At 41.4% G+C, this 17,809-nt stretch overlaps 1 protein-coding gene across 1 annotated transcript in view; it reads right to left on the bottom strand.

Annotated features, from left to right (window-relative positions):
• Positions 1–324: 324 nt before the first annotated feature.
• The window catches only part of LOC142202716 (beta-1,3-galactosyltransferase 1-like), a 38,220-nt gene continuing 20,735 nt past the window's right edge, over positions 325–17,809 (bottom strand). Inside the window, exon 5 of the mRNA XM_075272992.1 lies at positions 325–1,742. Coding sequence (XP_075129093.1) covers positions 697–1,742 — 1,046 coding nt within the window. The 3' untranslated portion in view covers positions 325–696. The remainder of the gene's footprint in view (positions 1,743–17,809) is intronic.

The following is a 17,809-nucleotide window of genomic DNA, read 5'->3' as shown; positions in this document are numbered from 1 at the left end:
TGCAAAAGGAGGATGTACTAAATATTAATGTCACTTTTCTGTTGAGGTGCCCAGACTTTTGCACTGGTCAAATTTTGGTTTAATGCATATTGCGCATTTTCTGTTAGTACAATAAACCTCATTTCAATCCTGAAATATTACTGTGTCCATCAGTTATTAGATATATCAAACTGAAATGGCTGCTGCAAACACCAAAATATTTAGAACTAAAAATGATCAAGATTAATAGGGGTGCCCAAACTTTTTCATAGGACTGTATTTGTCCAGTGTTGGGTGGCCCACCATAGTACCAGAGGATCCTCCAGTAATCCCAGGTTCTGGTACTGTCATCCTAGTGGTTGTTGTAGGACCTCAGTCTGAGACAGTACTCATCAACCCTCACAGGAATGTCCAAGAAGCTACTGAGAAACAGGGTGACTTCCCAGAGTACCAAAACAGTGCGGAAATGGGTTCTAGGTGGTTGACCCTCCTCTACGACTTTCATATGTCTTGATAGACCCAATGGATTGGGATTGTCTTCCTGAGACAAACCCTATAACATCCATAAATATCCATAGCTACAAAGTCAATGACTATAGTCAACCATTGACGGTGGTGGATGTTGATCATTCCAGCTGGATCCACCAAAGTCTATTGGCTCAGAGGAGAGCCCAACTATACACCAGGGATTGGACTTGGTAGAAAGATAATAGACATCTACTCCGATCTCTGATGATATAAACATTTCCTCCTGAAGTCTTCCCAAATATTTAACAAGTCGTTGTCCTTATAATGGTGAACCATGACAAGATTACAAAACGTGTAGGGATTATATTCGATCTTGTCACCATGAAACACGTTCTTTGGTGCGTTTGTAGGTAAAATATTCAGTCTGTACAAACAAATACCCATAAAAGCGTCTTCGACGCCAAAGACTACTATCTCTTGTGCCACTTTATAGATCTTCAGAGCCATATCGCTTGAGAACACATATGCTGGACCCGAAGGGTATGGTGGGTAGGTGTCTCCAGGATAAACTTCCTCGGGTACGTACCATTTGCTGTTTTTGTCCCGTATAGGTCCCGTATAGCGCACGAGAAACCCAGTAAAATAATTACTTCGAGGTGGAAGTTCTGGATGGAGAAGTTGGTGGACCAAATAGTTGACGTTGAGGAACACATCATTGTCCACCTTCATTACGTAAGAGGCGTTAGGACAGAATTTTGTCACCCATTCCATTCCCATTAAAGTTTTCACAGTAAGATTATTGTAGGTATCCAAGAAGTCCTGCTGAACAATGTCCCCATAAATTGTACTTTCTTCTTCTAGGAGCTTCTGTACGGGACGAGTCATAACTGGAGATATGCCAACCAAAAAGATCCTGAGGATGTCAACATCTCCATAGTTGCTTACATTTCCCCACGATGTCCGTATGGTGTCCCTAGCTTTTACATCGTGACTTTCTCCGACCACTAGGAGAACTAGGAATGGGCTCCTTGTCAGACATTTCTTATGTTGGTTAATTAGAAACTTGTAAGGATATGGATAAGGGAAGACGTGGGAGTGATGTATGGTGGAGGATGAAGAGTTCAAGATAATGACATGACTTGTGAAGGAATGGAGATGGAGGTGATGTCGGAACCACTTCCAGGTATCTAGGATGGCGTTACCTTCAAAAACGGCCACCAATGTGAAGAGTGTGGCACTCATGAGACATAGTTTAAAGAATTTCCAAAGTTTCAGTCTTATTGCCATGATGCCTCCTAGAAAACACAAAGATATATCATTGTATCTACACATACCAATGTCCAACCACAAACCACATATGACATGCATAAGTCAAATGGGTTACATTCTAAGGGTCCGTGACACAAATCAAGGAAGTCATCTCCTGGACACCACTCAGTTGTCTTTGGTGGAGTGGTGCACGTGGCTCCTCAGCTAATTCCACTAGAGGGAGCACTATTCAAGACCATTAGTCTAACATTATGGTCTCCTCCAAAGTTTAGATCTTGATGTACCTGCTCATTCGACTGCCTTTGTTTGACCTAAATTGACTTACTACATTATCTACTGACCCTTTAGTTCCAGGATTGTCCTCATAATTTCCTGCCTAGATTACTGCAACCTCCTTCTCTGTGTCCAACATTCTTGCTCCCCTCCAGTCTACCAGAAGTTCTTCAGCCGGGGTAATCCACCGTTCCCCTGTTTCTTCTCTGCCTCTCCTCTTTACCAAACCCTTTGCTGACCATCGATTGCCCAGAGAATTTCATTTTAAATAGTAACAATTACACACAACCTGCCCCCTCCATTCATCTTTGACCCCATGCATCTTTGTCATGACTCTCGGTGTGCCCAGGAATGTAACATGGGCAGGCAGCGGATCATGAACCCACCATGCTACCAAACCAATTTGGCTTGAGGTCATCACTATAGGTGTTATCTTAGCAGATTTCTCAGCCTTCACCCTTTAACCCCAATACAGGGATCAGGTCTTCACTGTGGGGAGGCAACTACCCCCTGAGGTGGCCCTGGTTAGGTAGCATCTAGATAGGCAGGACAGAACTGAGGTGCCCAGCCTGACAGAAACAGGACAGTCTAAATACACAGTACAGGCTAAAATCAAACAGGGATCAGCAAGGACCAACACAGGCAGCAGAAGGCACATGGCCACAGGTATCAGAAAGCACAAAGACAAACAGGTAACAAGATAACAGATATATTGCAGAATGCCTGGAGGCTGCAGGTATCAGGAGTATTGCAGACAGAGATGGCTTAAGTCCTCAGATTCATTTTAGGTCAAACAAAACAACTGAAATTGGCTTAAAACATAGTGTATCAGACGCTTAGGGTTCCTAGGAACCTATCTTAAAACATAGTGTAGAATACTGTCAGGGCTCCTGGGAACCTATCTATAAATCATAGTGTAGAATACTGTCAGGGCTCCTAGGAACCTATCTATAAATCATAGTGTAGAACACTGTCAGGACTCCTAGGAACCTATCTATAAAACATAGTGTAGAATACTGTCAGGGCTCCTAGGAACCTATCTATAAAACATAGTGTAGAACACTGTCAGGGCTCCTAGGAACCTATCTATAAAACATAGTGTAGAACACTGTCAGGACTCCTAGGAACCTATCTATAAAACATAGTGTAAAACACTGTCAGGACTCCTAGGAACCTATCTATAAAACATAGTGTAGAATACTGTCAGGGCTCCTGGGAACCTATCTATAAAACATAGTGTAGAATACTGTCAGGGCTCCTGGGAACCTATCTATAAATCATAGTGTAGAACACTGTCAGGACTCCTAGGAACCTATCTATAAAACATAGTGTAGAATACTGTCAGGGCTCCTAGGAACCTATCTATAAATCATAGTGTAGAACACTGTCAGGACTCCTAGGAACCTATCTATAATACATAGTGTATAACACTGTCAGGGCTCCTAGGTACCTATCTATAAATCATAGTGTAGAATACTGTCAGGGCTCCTAGGAACCTATCTATAAATCATAGTGTAGAACACTGTCAGGACTCCTAGGAACCTATCTATAAAACATAGTGTAGAATACTGTCAGGGCTCCTAGGAACCTATCTATAAAACATAGTGTAGAACACTGTCAGGGCTCCTAGGAACCTATCTATAAATCATAGTGTAGAACACTGTCAGGACTCCTAGGAACCTATCTATAAAACATAGTGTATAATACTGTCAGGGCTCCTAGGAACCTATCTATAAAACATGGTGTAGAACACTGTCAGGGCTCCTAGGAATCTATCTATAAAACATAGTGTATGACACTGTCAGGGCTCCTAGGAACCTATCTATAAAACATAGTGTAGAACACTGTCAGGACTCCTAGGAACCTATCTATAAAACATAGTGTAGAATACTGTCAGGGCTCCTAGGAACCTATCTATAAAACATAGTGTATAATACTGTCAGGGCTCCTAGGAACCTATCTATAAATCATAGTGTAGAACACTGTCAGGACTCCTAGGGACCTTTCTATAAAACATAGTGTAGAATACTGTCAGGGCTCCTAGGAACCTATCTATAAAACATAGTGTAGAACATTGTCAGGACTCCTAGGAACCTATCTATAAAACATAGTGTATAATACTGTCAGGGCTCCTAGGAACCTATCTATAAAACATGGTGTAGAACACTGTCAGGGCTCCTAGGAACCTATCTATAAAACATAGTGTAGAACACTGTCAGGACTCCTAGGAACCTATCTATAAAACATAGTGTAGAACACTGTCAGGGCTCCTAGGAACCTATCTATAAAACATAGTGTAGAACACTGTCAGGGCTCCTAGGAACCTATCTATAAAACATAGTGTAGAACACTGTCAGGGCTCCTAGGATCCTATCTATAAAACATAGTGTAGAACACAGTCAGGGCTCCTAGGAACCTATCTATAAAACATAGTGTAGAATACTGTCAGGGCTCCTAGGAACCTATCTATAAAACATAGCGTAGAATACTGTCAGGTCTCCTACGAACCTATCTATAAAACATAGTGTATAACACTGCCAGGACTCCTAGGAACCTATCTATAAAACATAGTGTAGAATACTGTCAGGGCTCCTAGGAACCTATCTATATAACATAGTGTAGAACACTGTCAGGGCTCCTAGGAACCTATCTATAAAACATAGTGTATAACACTGTCAGGGCTCCTAGGAACTTATCTATAAAACATAGTGTAGAACACTGTCAGGGCTCCTAGGAACCTATCTATAAAACATAGTGTAGAGTACTCTCAGGGCTCCTAGGAACCTATCTAAATAACATAGTGTATAACACTGTCAGGACTCCTAGGAACCTATCTATAAAACATAGTGTAGAACACTGTCAGGTCTCCTAGGAACCTATCTATAATACATAGTGTAGAATACTGTCAGGGCTCCTAGGAACCTATCTATATAACATAGTGTAGAGCACTGTCAGGGCTCCTAGGAACCTATCTATATAACATAGTGTAGAACACTGTCAGGACTCCTAGGAACCTATCTATAAAACATAGTGTAGAACACTGTCAGGTCTCCTAGGAACCTATCTATAAAACATAGTATATAACACTGTCAGGACTCCTAGGAACGTATCTATAAAACATAGTATAGAACATATCAGGGCTCCTAGGTACCTATCTATATAACATAGTGTATAACACTGTCAGGACTCCTAGGAACGTATCTATAAAACATAGTGTATAACACTGTCAGGGCTCCTAGGAACCTATCTATAAAACATAGTGTAGAACACTGTCAGGGCTCCTAGGGACCTATCTATAAAACATAATGTAGAACACTGTCAGGGCTCCTAGGGACCTATCTATAAAACATAGTGTAGAATACTGTCAGGGCTCCTAGGAACCTATCTATAAAACATAGTGTAGAACATTGTCAGGGCTCCTAGGAATCTATCTATAAAACATAGTGTATGACACTGTCAGGGCTCCTAGGAACCTATCTATAAAACATAGTGTAGAACACTGTCAGGGCTCCTAGGAACCTATCTATAAAACATAGTGTAGAACACTGTCAGGACTCCTAGAAACCTATCTATAAAACATAGTGTAGAACACTGCCAGGGCTCCTAGGAACCTATGTATAAAACATAGTGTAGAACACTGTCAGGGCTCCTAGGAACCTATCTATAAAACATAGTGTAGAACACTGTCAGGGCTCCTAGGAACCTATCTATAAAACATAGTGTATAACACTGTCAGGGCTCCTAGGAACCTATCTATAAAACATAGTGTAGAACACTGTCAGGGCTCCTAGGGACCTATCTATAAAACATAATGTAGAACACTGTCAGGGCTCCTAGGGACCTATCTATAAAACATAGTGTAGAATACTGTCAGGGCTCCTAGGAACCTATCTATAAAACATAGTGTAGAACATTGTCAGGACTCCTAGGAACCTATCTATAAAACATAGTGTATAATACTGTCAGGGCTCCTAGGAACCTATCTATAAAACATAGTGTAGAACACTGTCAGGGCTCCTAGGAATCTATCTATAAAACATAGTGTATGACACTGTCAGGGCTCCTAGGAACCTCTCTACAAAACATAGTGTAGAACACTGTCAGGACTCCTAGGAACCTATCTATAAAACATAGTGTAGAACACTGTCAGGGCTCCTAGGAACCTATCTATAAAACATAGTGTAGAACACTGTCAGGACTCCTAGAAACCTATCTGTAAAACATAGTGTAGAACACTGTCAGGTCTCCTAGGAACCTATCTATAAAACATAGTGTAGAACACTGTCAGGGCTCCTAGGAACCTATCTATAAAACATAGTGTAGAACACTGTCAGGGCTCCTAGGAACCTATCTATAAAACATAGTGTAGAACACTGTCAGGGCTCCTAGGAACCTATCTATAAAACATAGTGTATAACACTGTCAGGGCTCCTAGGAATCTATCTACAAAACATAGTGTATGACACTGTCAGGGCTCCTAGGGACCTATCTACAAAACATAGTGTAGAACACTGTCAGGACTCCTAGGAACCTATCTATAAAACATAGTGTAGAACACTGTCAGGTCTCCTAGGAACCTATCTATAAAACATAGTATATAACACTGTCAGGACTCCTAGGAACGTATCTATAAAACATAGTATAGAACATATCAGGGCTCCTAGGTACCTATCTATATAACATAGTGTATAACACTGTCAGGACTCCTAGGAACGTATCTATAAAACATAGTGTATAACACTGTCAGGGCTCCTAGGAACCTATCTATAAAACATAGTGTAGAACACTGTCAGGGCTCCTAGGGACCTATCTATAAAACATAATGTAGAACACTGTCAGGGCTCCTAGGGACCTATCTATAAAACATAGTGTAGAATACTGTCAGGGCTCCTAGGAACCTATCTATAAAACATAGTGTAGAACATTGTCAGGACTTCTAGGAACCTATCTATAAAACATAGTGTAGAACACTGTCAGGGCTCCTAGGAATCTATCTATAAAACATAGTGTATGACACTGTCAGGGCTCCTAGGAACCTATCTATAAAACATAGTGTAGAACACTGTCAGGGCTCCTAGGAACCTATCTATAAAACATAGTGTAGAACACTGTCAGGACTCCTAGAAACCTATCTATAAAACATAGTGTAGAACACTGCCAGGGCTCCTAGGAACCTATGTATAAAACATAGTGTAGAACACTGTCAGGGCTCCTAGGAACCTATCTATAAAACACAGTGTAGAACACTGTCAGGGCTCCTAGGAACCTATCTATAAAACATAGTTTATAACACTGTCAGGGCCCCTAGGAACCTATCTATATAACATAGTGTAGAATACTGTCAGGGCCCCTAGGAACCTATCTATATAACATAGTGTAGAATACTGTCAGGGCTCCTAGGAACCTATCTACATAACATAGTGTAGAATACTGTCAGTGCTCCTAGGAACCTATCTATATAACATAGTGTAGAACACTGTCAGGGCTCCTAGGAACCTATCTATAAAACATAGTGTAGAACACTGTCAGGGCTCCTAGGGACCTATCTATAAAACATAGTGTATAACATTGTCAGGACTCCTAGGTACCTATCTATAAAACATAGTGTAGAACACTGTCAGGGCTCCTAGGAACCTATCTATAAAACATAGTGTAGAACACTGTCAGGGCTCCTAGGAATCTATCTATAAAACATAGTGTAGAACACTGTCAGGGCTCCTAGGAACCTATCTATAAAACATAGTGTAGAACACTGTCAGGACTCCTAGAAACCTATCTATAAAACATAGTGTAGAACACTGTCAGGGCTCCTAGGAACCTATCTATAAAACATAGTGTAGAACACTGTCAGGTCTCCTAGGAACCTATCTATAAAACATAGTGTAGAACACTGTCAGGGCTCCTAGGAACCTATCTATAAAACATAGTGTAGAACACTGTCAGGGCTCCTAGGAACCTATCTATAAAACATAGTGTAGAACACTGTCAGGGCTCCTAGGAACCTATCTATAAAACATAGTTTATAACACTGTCAGGGCCCCTAGGAACCTATCTATATAACATAGTGTAGAATACTGTCAGGGCCCCTAGGAATCTATCTATATAACATAGTGTAGAATACTGTCAGGGCTCCTAGGAACCTATCTATATAACATAGTGTAGAATACTGTCAGGGCTCCTAGGAACCTCTCTATATAATATAGTGTAGAACACTGTCAGGGCTCCTAGGAACCTATCTATAAAACATAGTGTATAACACTGTCAGGGCTCCTAGGAACTTATCTATAAAACATAGTGTATAACACTGTCAGGGCTCCTAGGAACCTATCTATAAAACATAGTGTAGAGTACTCTCAGGGCTCCTAGGAACCTATCTATATAACATAGTGTATAACACTGTCAGGACTCCTAGGAACGTATCTATAAAACATAGTGTATAACACTGTCAGGGCTCCTAGGAACCTATCTATATAACATAGTGTAGAATACTGTCAGGGCTCCTAGGGACCTATCTATAATACATAGTGTAGAATACTGTCAGGGCTCCTAGGAACCTATCTATATAACATAGTGTAGAGCACTGTCAGGGCTCCTAGGAACCTATCTATATAACATAGTGTAGAACACTGTCAGGACTCCTAGGAACCTATCTATAAAACATAGTGTAGAACACTGTCAGGTCTCCTAGGAACCTATCTATAAAACATAGTATATAACACTGTCAGGACTCCTAGGAACGTATCCATAAAACATAGTATAGAACATATCAGGGCTCCTAGGTACCTATCTATATAACATAGTGTATAACACTGTCAGGGCTCCTAGGAACCTATCTATAAAACATAGTGTAGAACAGTCAGTACTCCTAGGAACCTATCTATAAAACATAGTGTAGAACACTGTCAGGGCTCCTAGGAACCTATCTATAAAACATAGTTTATAACACTGTCAGGGCCCCTAGGAACCTATCTATATAACAGTGTAGAATACTGTCAGGGCCCCTAGGAATCTATCTATATAACATAGTGTAGAATACTGTCAGGGCTCCTAGGAACCTATCTATATAACATAGTGTAGAACACTGTCAGGGCTCCTAGGAACCTATCTATAAAACATAGTTTATAACACTGTCAGGGCTCCTAGGAACTTATCTATAAAACATAGTGTAGAATACTGTCAGGGCTCCCAGGAACCTATCTATAAAACACAGTGTAGAACACTGTCAGGGCTTCTAGGAACCTATCTATAAAACATAGTGTAGAGTACTGTCAGGGCTCCTAGGAACCTATCTATATAACATAGTGTATAACACTGTCAGGACTCCTAGGAACGTATCTATAAAACATAGTGTATAACACTGTCAGGACTCCTAGGAACGTATCTATAAAACATAGTGTATAACACTGTCAGGGCTCCTAGGAACCTATCTATATAACGTAGTGTAGAATACTGTCAGGGCTCCTAGGAACCTATCTATATAACATAGTGTAGAGCACTGTCAGGGCTCCTAGGAACCTATCTATATAACATAGTGTAGAACACTGTCAGGGCTCCTAGGAACCTATCTATATAACATAGTGTAGAACACTGTCAGGACTCCTAGAAACCTATCTATAAAACATAGTGTAGAACACTGTCAGGTCTCCTAGGAACCTATCTATAAAACATAGTATATAACACTGTCAGGACTCCTAGGAACGTATCTATAAAACATAGTATAGAACATATCAGGGCTCCTAGGAACCTATCTATAATACATAGTGTATGACACTGTCAGGGCTCCTAGGAACCTATCTATAAAACATAGTGTAGAACACTGTCAGGGCTCCTAGGAACCTATCTATAAAACATAGTGTAGAACACTGTCAGGGCTCCTAGGAACCTATCTATAAAACATAGTTTATAACACTGTCAGGGTCCCTAGGAACCTATCTATATAACATAGTGTAGAATACTGTCAGGGCCCCTAGGAATCTATCTATATAACATAGTGTAGAATACTGTCAGGGCTCCTAGGAACCTATCTATATAACATAATGTAGAATATTGTCAGGGCTCCTAGGAACCTATCTATATAACATAGTGTAGAACACTGTCAGGGCTCCTAGGAACCTATCTATAAAACATAGTGTATAACACTGTCAGGGCTCCTAGGAACTTATCTATAAAACATAGTGTAGAATACTGTCAGGGCTCCGAGGAACCTATCTATAAAACATAGTGTAGAACACTGTCAGGGCTCCTAGGAACCTATCTATAAAACATAGTGTAGAGTACTGTCAGGGCTCCTAGGAACCTATCTATATAACATAGTGTATAACACTGTCAGGACTCCTAGGAACGTATCTATAAAACATAGTGTATAACACTGTCAGGGCTCCTAGGAACCTATCTATAAAACATAGTGTAGAATACTGTCAGGGCTCCTAGGAACCTATCTATATAACATAGTGTATAACACTGTCAGGACTCCTAGGAACGTATCTATAAAACATAGTGTATAACACTGTCAGGGCTCCTAGGAACCTATCTATATAACATAGTGTAGAATACTGTCAGGGCTCCTAGGGACCTATCTATAATACATAGTGTAGAATACTGTCAGGGCTCTTAGGAACCTATCTATAAAACATAGTGTAGAACACTGTCAGGGCTCCTAGGAACCTATCTATATAACATAGTGTAGAACACTGTTAGGACTCCTAGGAACCTATCTATAAAACATAGTGTAGAACACTGTCAGGTCTCCTAGGAACCTATCTATAAAACATAGTATATAACACTGTCAGGACTCCTAGGAACGTATCTATAAAACATAGTATAGAACATATCAGGGCTCCTAGGAACCTATCTATAATACATAGTGTATGACACTGTCAGGGCTCCTAGGAACCTATCTATAAAACATAGTGTAGAACACTGTCAGGGCTCCTAGGAACCTATCTATAAAACACTATATACAACCCTGTCATATCACACCAATGTTGATATAGAAAAATACCACAGCATTCAAAAAGTGTAGTAATTGCTTCACAAGTGAGTTATTAACAGTCAACACATTTCATAAGATGTGGTATGAAAATAATGAAAGGCGACTATTTGATGTTTCGGTATACAGAGGCCTTTTCAAAGTCACAATTGTAGGATGAGGAAGGCATACATGAGGTGGTCATTGGCGTATCTAGGAATGGCGGGGCCCCGTGGCGAACTTTTGACATGGCCCCCCTCCCGACCGACACTGACGACCCCCTCGGTGACACCGACAACCCCCTTTTCAGACCCCAGAGAATAATAATCGGAGACCCAGGGGAATAAAAACAAACAAACAAAACCCCCCCCACTGTTTCTTACCTGTCTCCGGCTCCTATGCTGTTGGCCGCCGCTCTCGTCCTTCTTTAATGACGTCGGACGTCACATGACCTGGGACGCAGGCCGGGATCATGTGATGTCAGACAACTACCGTAGGCCTGAGGTAAGTAACACTGTTTGTTATGTTCCGTTACCCCTCCCGGGCCTCCGATCATTATACTCGGGGGTCTGAAAAGACGCCCGAGTATAATGATAGTCTTTGTGGGGCCCACGGTGTCACTTACCGATCCCGGCCCCTGCCAGGATCAGCAAGTAAATAGGGCCCGTTACCGGCTGAAGTAACTTCAGCCGGTAACAGCCTAGTAAAAAAAAAATAAAAAAAAATGCAGCAGTAGCGGCTGTCACCGGGCCCCCTAATGTCCCGGGCCCTGTGGCAGCTGCCTCTACGATAGTTACGCCCCTGGAGGTGGTGCATAGCGCCAAGAAAGGCAGCTGAATTTCCAATAATGTACTATAGTGGGATGTGATTGACCAGTCTGCAGGACAAGTCTCACTGAGTGGTGGCAGCAGAGTAGCAGTATGAAACCCTTAATCCCTATCCTTCTCTGACATTTTTTGATTTTCGTTTTAGACTCCCCGCCTTCCAAACCCCACATCTTTTTTATTTTCCTGTTCACAAATTGTATGTCGTAATGCCGTCATGTATTATTCTGCACAATGTCCTGGGAAGCTGGAAATAGATTCAGAATGGGGTGGAATTGGAGAAAAAGTGAATTTCTGCGATTTTCTTACAGGCTTTGTTTTTACGGCATTCGCTCTGCAGCAAAAATGACATGCCCCCTGTATTCCATGTGTCAGTACGATTCTGGAGATACTAAATTTATATAGTTTTATTTACATCTTAACCCCTTAACAAAAATCTAAATCCTTGCAAAATTTTTTTTTCTAATAGTCGCCATATTCTGACACATGTAGCTTTTTTACATTTCTGGGTACGGGGATGTATAGGGGGGTCTTTTTTGTGGGGCCAGGTATACTTTTTAGTTTTACCATTTTGGGGAATGTCTGTATCTTTGAACACTTTTTATTCAAATTTTCAATTTCAGTATAGTATAGCAGATGTCGGGAAGGGGTTAAATAAGAGAGATTTATAGGAGTTTAGGCTGCGAGACTATTTATTGGGTGAGCAACAAAAAATGCTTAAGAAAATGAGATTTTTTAAAGATTCGCATTCTCTATCACACTGTTTATTGGGTGAGCAAAAAACCCACCTTAAATAATGGAGATATTTTTCAGATTAGTGCAGACAGAACCAGTGTTTTGCTGTTAGAATGGCATTTTGTATGTAACTCTCACCCCAAAAAACCCTTAAAGGGATTCTACAATTGAAATAGATTATTTTCTCGTTGACAAGTAGGAATAGCCTTAAGAAAGTCTATTCTTCTCCTACCTTTAGATGTCTTCTCCGCGCCGCCGTTCGGTAGAAATCCCGGTTTTTATCGGTATGCAAATGAGTTCTCTCGCAGCACTGGAGGCGTTCCCAATGCTGCGAGAGAACTCTCCAGCGCCGCCTTCATCTTCTTCAGGAACGGCTTCTTCACGCGTCTTCTTCCGGCGCGGCGGTCAAACTTCTAGGCCCAGTACACAGTAAGTAAGCGGCCATTTTCTTGTGGCCTGTTGGCATGCGCAGTCGGCTCTGCGCTAGGCCTGAAGCCTTGAAGTCTGACCCCCAGCGCCGGAAGAAGACACGTGAAGAAGCTGTTCCTGAAGAAGATGGAGGCGGCGCTGGAGAATTCTCTTGCAGTATTGGGGACGCCCCCAGTGCTGTTTGAGCGCTGGGGCCCACCCCCAGTGCTGCAAGAGAACTCATTTGCATACCGATGAAAACCAGATTATATACCAAATGGCAGCCCGGAGAAGACATCTAAAGGTAGGAGAAGAATAGCCTTTCTTAAGACTATTCCTATGTGTCAACGAGAAAAAATTCGATTTTAATGCTAGAATCCCTTTAAAAAGATTTTTCACTAACAGGACTGGCTTTGTCAGTAAAAACTATATTAGGCTAAAGCCCCACATTACGGAAACGCAGCTTTTTTGGTGCAGATTTTGTTGCGGTTCTTTGACATAACACCAAGAATGACTATAAAAGGAATGGGAAATATATGGGAAACTCTTATACTTCTAGCTTTTGCTCAATCCATTCCTGGCTTTGGCTCAAAAAGCTGCAACAAAATCTACAACAAAATAAGCTGCGTTTCTGCAACATGGGTCCTTCACCTTTAACAATTAGTGGACAGATCAAACTGCTCTATTAGGGTGCATTCACACAATGTAACGTGCCGCGTGAATCCCATCCATTTTGCAGGTTATGTAAAATGTAGTGTTTTTTTGCAGCCATGCTCCCACCGAGTGTTTTCGCAACGTCAAACCCCAGCCACAGACAGAATTAGATTATTGGCAATGAAAAGGTTAACGGTCCTTTGTCTTTCTGTATTACTGCTACAGTCAGGCTCACACAGCACAGATATTAGCCAAGTATACACTGACTCTGGAGGACGTACACTGGTCGCCCGTAAGATGGGCCATATTAAAGGAACCCATAACCAACAAGAGGGTGGAACATGACACTCCTTTTACCTTGCCCTGTCCCTTTAAGCTCTGCACTGATACTTGTATCAGCATCCAATATATTCTAATAGATATGAGCTTTGCTTTGGGTCCAGTGATAATAGGAATACGAGTGTTCCTTAGACTACAGCACTGCAGCACATGCTGGGAGTTGTAGTTTTGCCCCCGAGAGCAGAAGGTTGGAGACCAGCAGGGAATATTAGTATAGAAGACCCACCTATATTCCGTCAAGAATCATAGATGTACTCCACAAGTGATGTCTCATCTTCCACCGCCGTAATCTTCCCATCATGCCTTGCACATCTCGGCTACTTTATACATAAATAATGTATGATGGATTGGAGCAGTCTGCCGCCGGTGATCTCCTAATGCCTGGGTGTAGCAGAGCCGGGATAAGGTCACGATTCAAACGTGTTATGTGCTTGAGCTTGTTGGATCCCGAGGGATATACGCCGCATCTATAGATGAACACCGCTCAGCTAGAATTACAGTCTGCTATACTGAGCATGGACTTGAAACACAGGCTTATATCCCAGGGGCTTATTGTGCACTCCGCAGTCACCTGTCACATCCAGGATGCAAAGTGTAAGTGATAAGATTAAACAAATGCCCAAGGGAGGGGCATAAACCTGCTCAAAGGCCTCCCAACTCCTGCGATGCCACCTGACCCAACCTGTTTCCCCTTGGCAGCCTCTATGGTGTCATCACTGTGTGTATTATCCTGTACTGTGACATCACTGTGTGTATTATACCTGTACTGTGACATCACTGTGTGTATTATCCTGTACTGTGACATCACTGTGTGTATTATCTCTGTACTGTGACATCACTGTGTGTATTATCTCTGTACTGTGACATCACTGTGTGTATTATCCCTGTACTGTGACATCACTGTGTGTATTATCCTGTACTGTGACATCACTGTGTGTATTATCCTGTACTGTGACATCACTGTGTGTATTATCCTGTACTGTGACATCACTGTGTGTATTATCTCTGTACTGTGACATCACTGTGTGTATTATCCTGTACTGTGACATCACTGTGTGTATTATCCCTGTACTGTGACATCACTGTGTGTATTATCCTGTACTGTGACATCACTGTGTGTATTATTTTTGTACTGTGACATCACTGTGTGTATTATCCCTGTACTGTGACATCACTGTGTGTATTATCCTGTACTGTGACATCACTGTGTGTATTATCTCTGTACTGTGACATCACTCTGTGTATTATCTCTGTACTGTGACATCACTGTGTGTATTATCTCTGTACTGTGACATCACTGTGTGTATTATCCCTGTACTGTAACATCACTGTGTGTATTATCCTGTACTGTGACATCACTGTGTGTATTATCCCTGTACTGTGACATCACTCTGTGTATTATCTCTGTACTGTGACATCACTGTGTGTATTATCCTGTACTGTGACATCACTGTGTGTATTATCCTGTACTGTGACATCACTGTGTGTATTATCTCTGTACTGTGACATCGCTGTGTGTATTATCCCCGTACTGTGACATCGCTGTGTGTATTATCTCTGTACTGTGACATCACTGTGTGTATTATCCTGTACTGTGACATCACTGTGTGTATTATCCTGTACTGTGACTTCACTGTGTGTATTATCCTGTACTGTGACATCACTGTGTGTATTATCCCTGTAGTGTCATCACTGTGTGTATTACCCCTGTACTGTGACATCACTGTGTGTATTATCCTGTACTGTGACATCACTGTGTGTATTATCTCTGTACTGTGACATCACTGTGTGTATTATCCCCGTACTGTGACATCGCTGTGTGTATTATCTCTGTACTGTGACATCACTGTGTGTATTATCCTGTACTGTGACATCACTGTGTGTATTATCTCTGTACTGTGACATCACTGTGTGTATTATCTCTGTACTGTGACATCACTGTGTGTATTATCCTGTACTGTGACATCACTGTGTGTATTATCTCTGTACTGTGACATCACTGTGTGTATTATCCTGTACTATGACATCACTGTGTGTATTATCCCTGTACTGTGACATAACTGTGTGTATTATCCCTGTACTGTGACATCACTGTGTGTATTATCCCTGTACTGTGACATCACTGTGTGCATTATCCCTGTACTGTGACATCACTGTGTGTATTATCCTGTACTGTGACATAACTGTGTGTATTATCTCTGTACTGTGACATCACTGTGTGTATTATCCCTGTACTGTGACATCACTGTGTGTATTATCCTGTACTGTGACATCACTGTGTGTATTATCCTGTACTGTGACATCACTGTGTGTATTATCTCTGTACTGTGACATCACTGTGTGTATTATCCTGTACTGTGACTTCACTGTGTGTATTATCCTGTACTGTGACATCACTGTGTGTATTATCCCTGTAGTGTCATCACTGTGTGTATTACCCCTGTACTGTGACATCACTGTGTGTATTATCTCTGTACTGTGACATCACTGTGTGTATTATCCCCGTACTGTGACATCGCTGTGTGTATTATCTCTGTACTGTGACATCACTGTGTGTATTATCTCTGTACTGTGACATCACTGTGTGTATTATCCCTGTACTGTGACATCGCTGTGTGTATTATCCTGTACTGTGACATCACTGTGTGTATTATCTCTGTACTGTGACATCACTGTGTGTATTATCCTGTACTGTGACATCACTGTGTGTATTATCTCTGTACTGTGACATCACTGTGTGTATTATCCCTGTACTGTGACATCACTGTGTGTATTATCCTGTACTGTGACATCACTGTGTGTATTATCCTGTACTGTGACATCACTGTGTGTATTATCTCTGTACTGTGACATCACTGTGTGTATTATCCTGTACTGTGACATCACTGTGTGTATTATCCTGTACTGTGACATCACTGTGTGTATTATCCCTGTAGTGTCATCACTGTGTGTATTACCCCTGTACTGTGACATCACTGTGTGTATTATCCTGTACTGTGACATCACTGTGTGTATTATCCCTGTACTGTGACATCACTGTGTGTATTATCCCTGTACTGTGACATCACTGTGTGTATTATCTCTGTACTGTGACATCACTGTGTGTATTATCCCTGTACTGTGACATCACTGTGTGTATTATCCTGTACTGTGACATAACTGTGTGTATTATCTCTGTACTGTGACATCACTGTGTGTATTATCCCTGTACTGTGACATCACTGTGTGTATTATCCTGTACTGTGACATCACTGTGTGTATTATCCTGTACTGTGACATCACTGTGTGTATTATCTCTGTACTGTGACATCACTGTGTGTATTATCCTGTACTGTGACTTCACTGTGTGTATTATCCTGTACTGTGACATCACTGTGTGTATTATCTCTGTACTGTGACATCACTGTGTGTATTATCCCTGTACTGTGACATCACTGTGTGTATTATCTCTGTACTGTGACATCACTGTGTGTATTATCCCCGTACTGTGACATCGCTGTGTGTATTATCTCTGTACTGTGACATCACTGTGTGTATTATCTCTGTACTGTGACATCACTGTGTGTATTATCCCTGTACTGTGACATCGCTGTGTGTATTATCCTGTACTGTGACATCACTGTGTGTATTATCTCTGTACTGTGACATCACTGTGTGTATTATCCTGTACTGTGACATCACTGTGTGTATTATCTCTGTACTGTGACATCACTGTGTGTATTATCCCTGTACTGTGACATCACTGTGTGTATTATCCTGTACTGTGACATCACTGTGTGTATTATCCTGTACTGTGACATCACTGTGTGTATTATCTCTGTACTGTGACATCACTGTGTGTATTATCCTGTACTGTGACATCACTGTGTGTATTATCCTGTACTGTGACATC

Source organism: Leptodactylus fuscus, chromosome 5 (genome assembly GCF_031893055.1).
Source record: "Leptodactylus fuscus isolate aLepFus1 chromosome 5, aLepFus1.hap2, whole genome shotgun sequence".
NCBI classification, from domain to species: domain Eukaryota; kingdom Metazoa; phylum Chordata; class Amphibia; order Anura; family Leptodactylidae; genus Leptodactylus; species Leptodactylus fuscus.
This window is presented reverse-complemented; position numbering and strand designations above follow the sequence as displayed.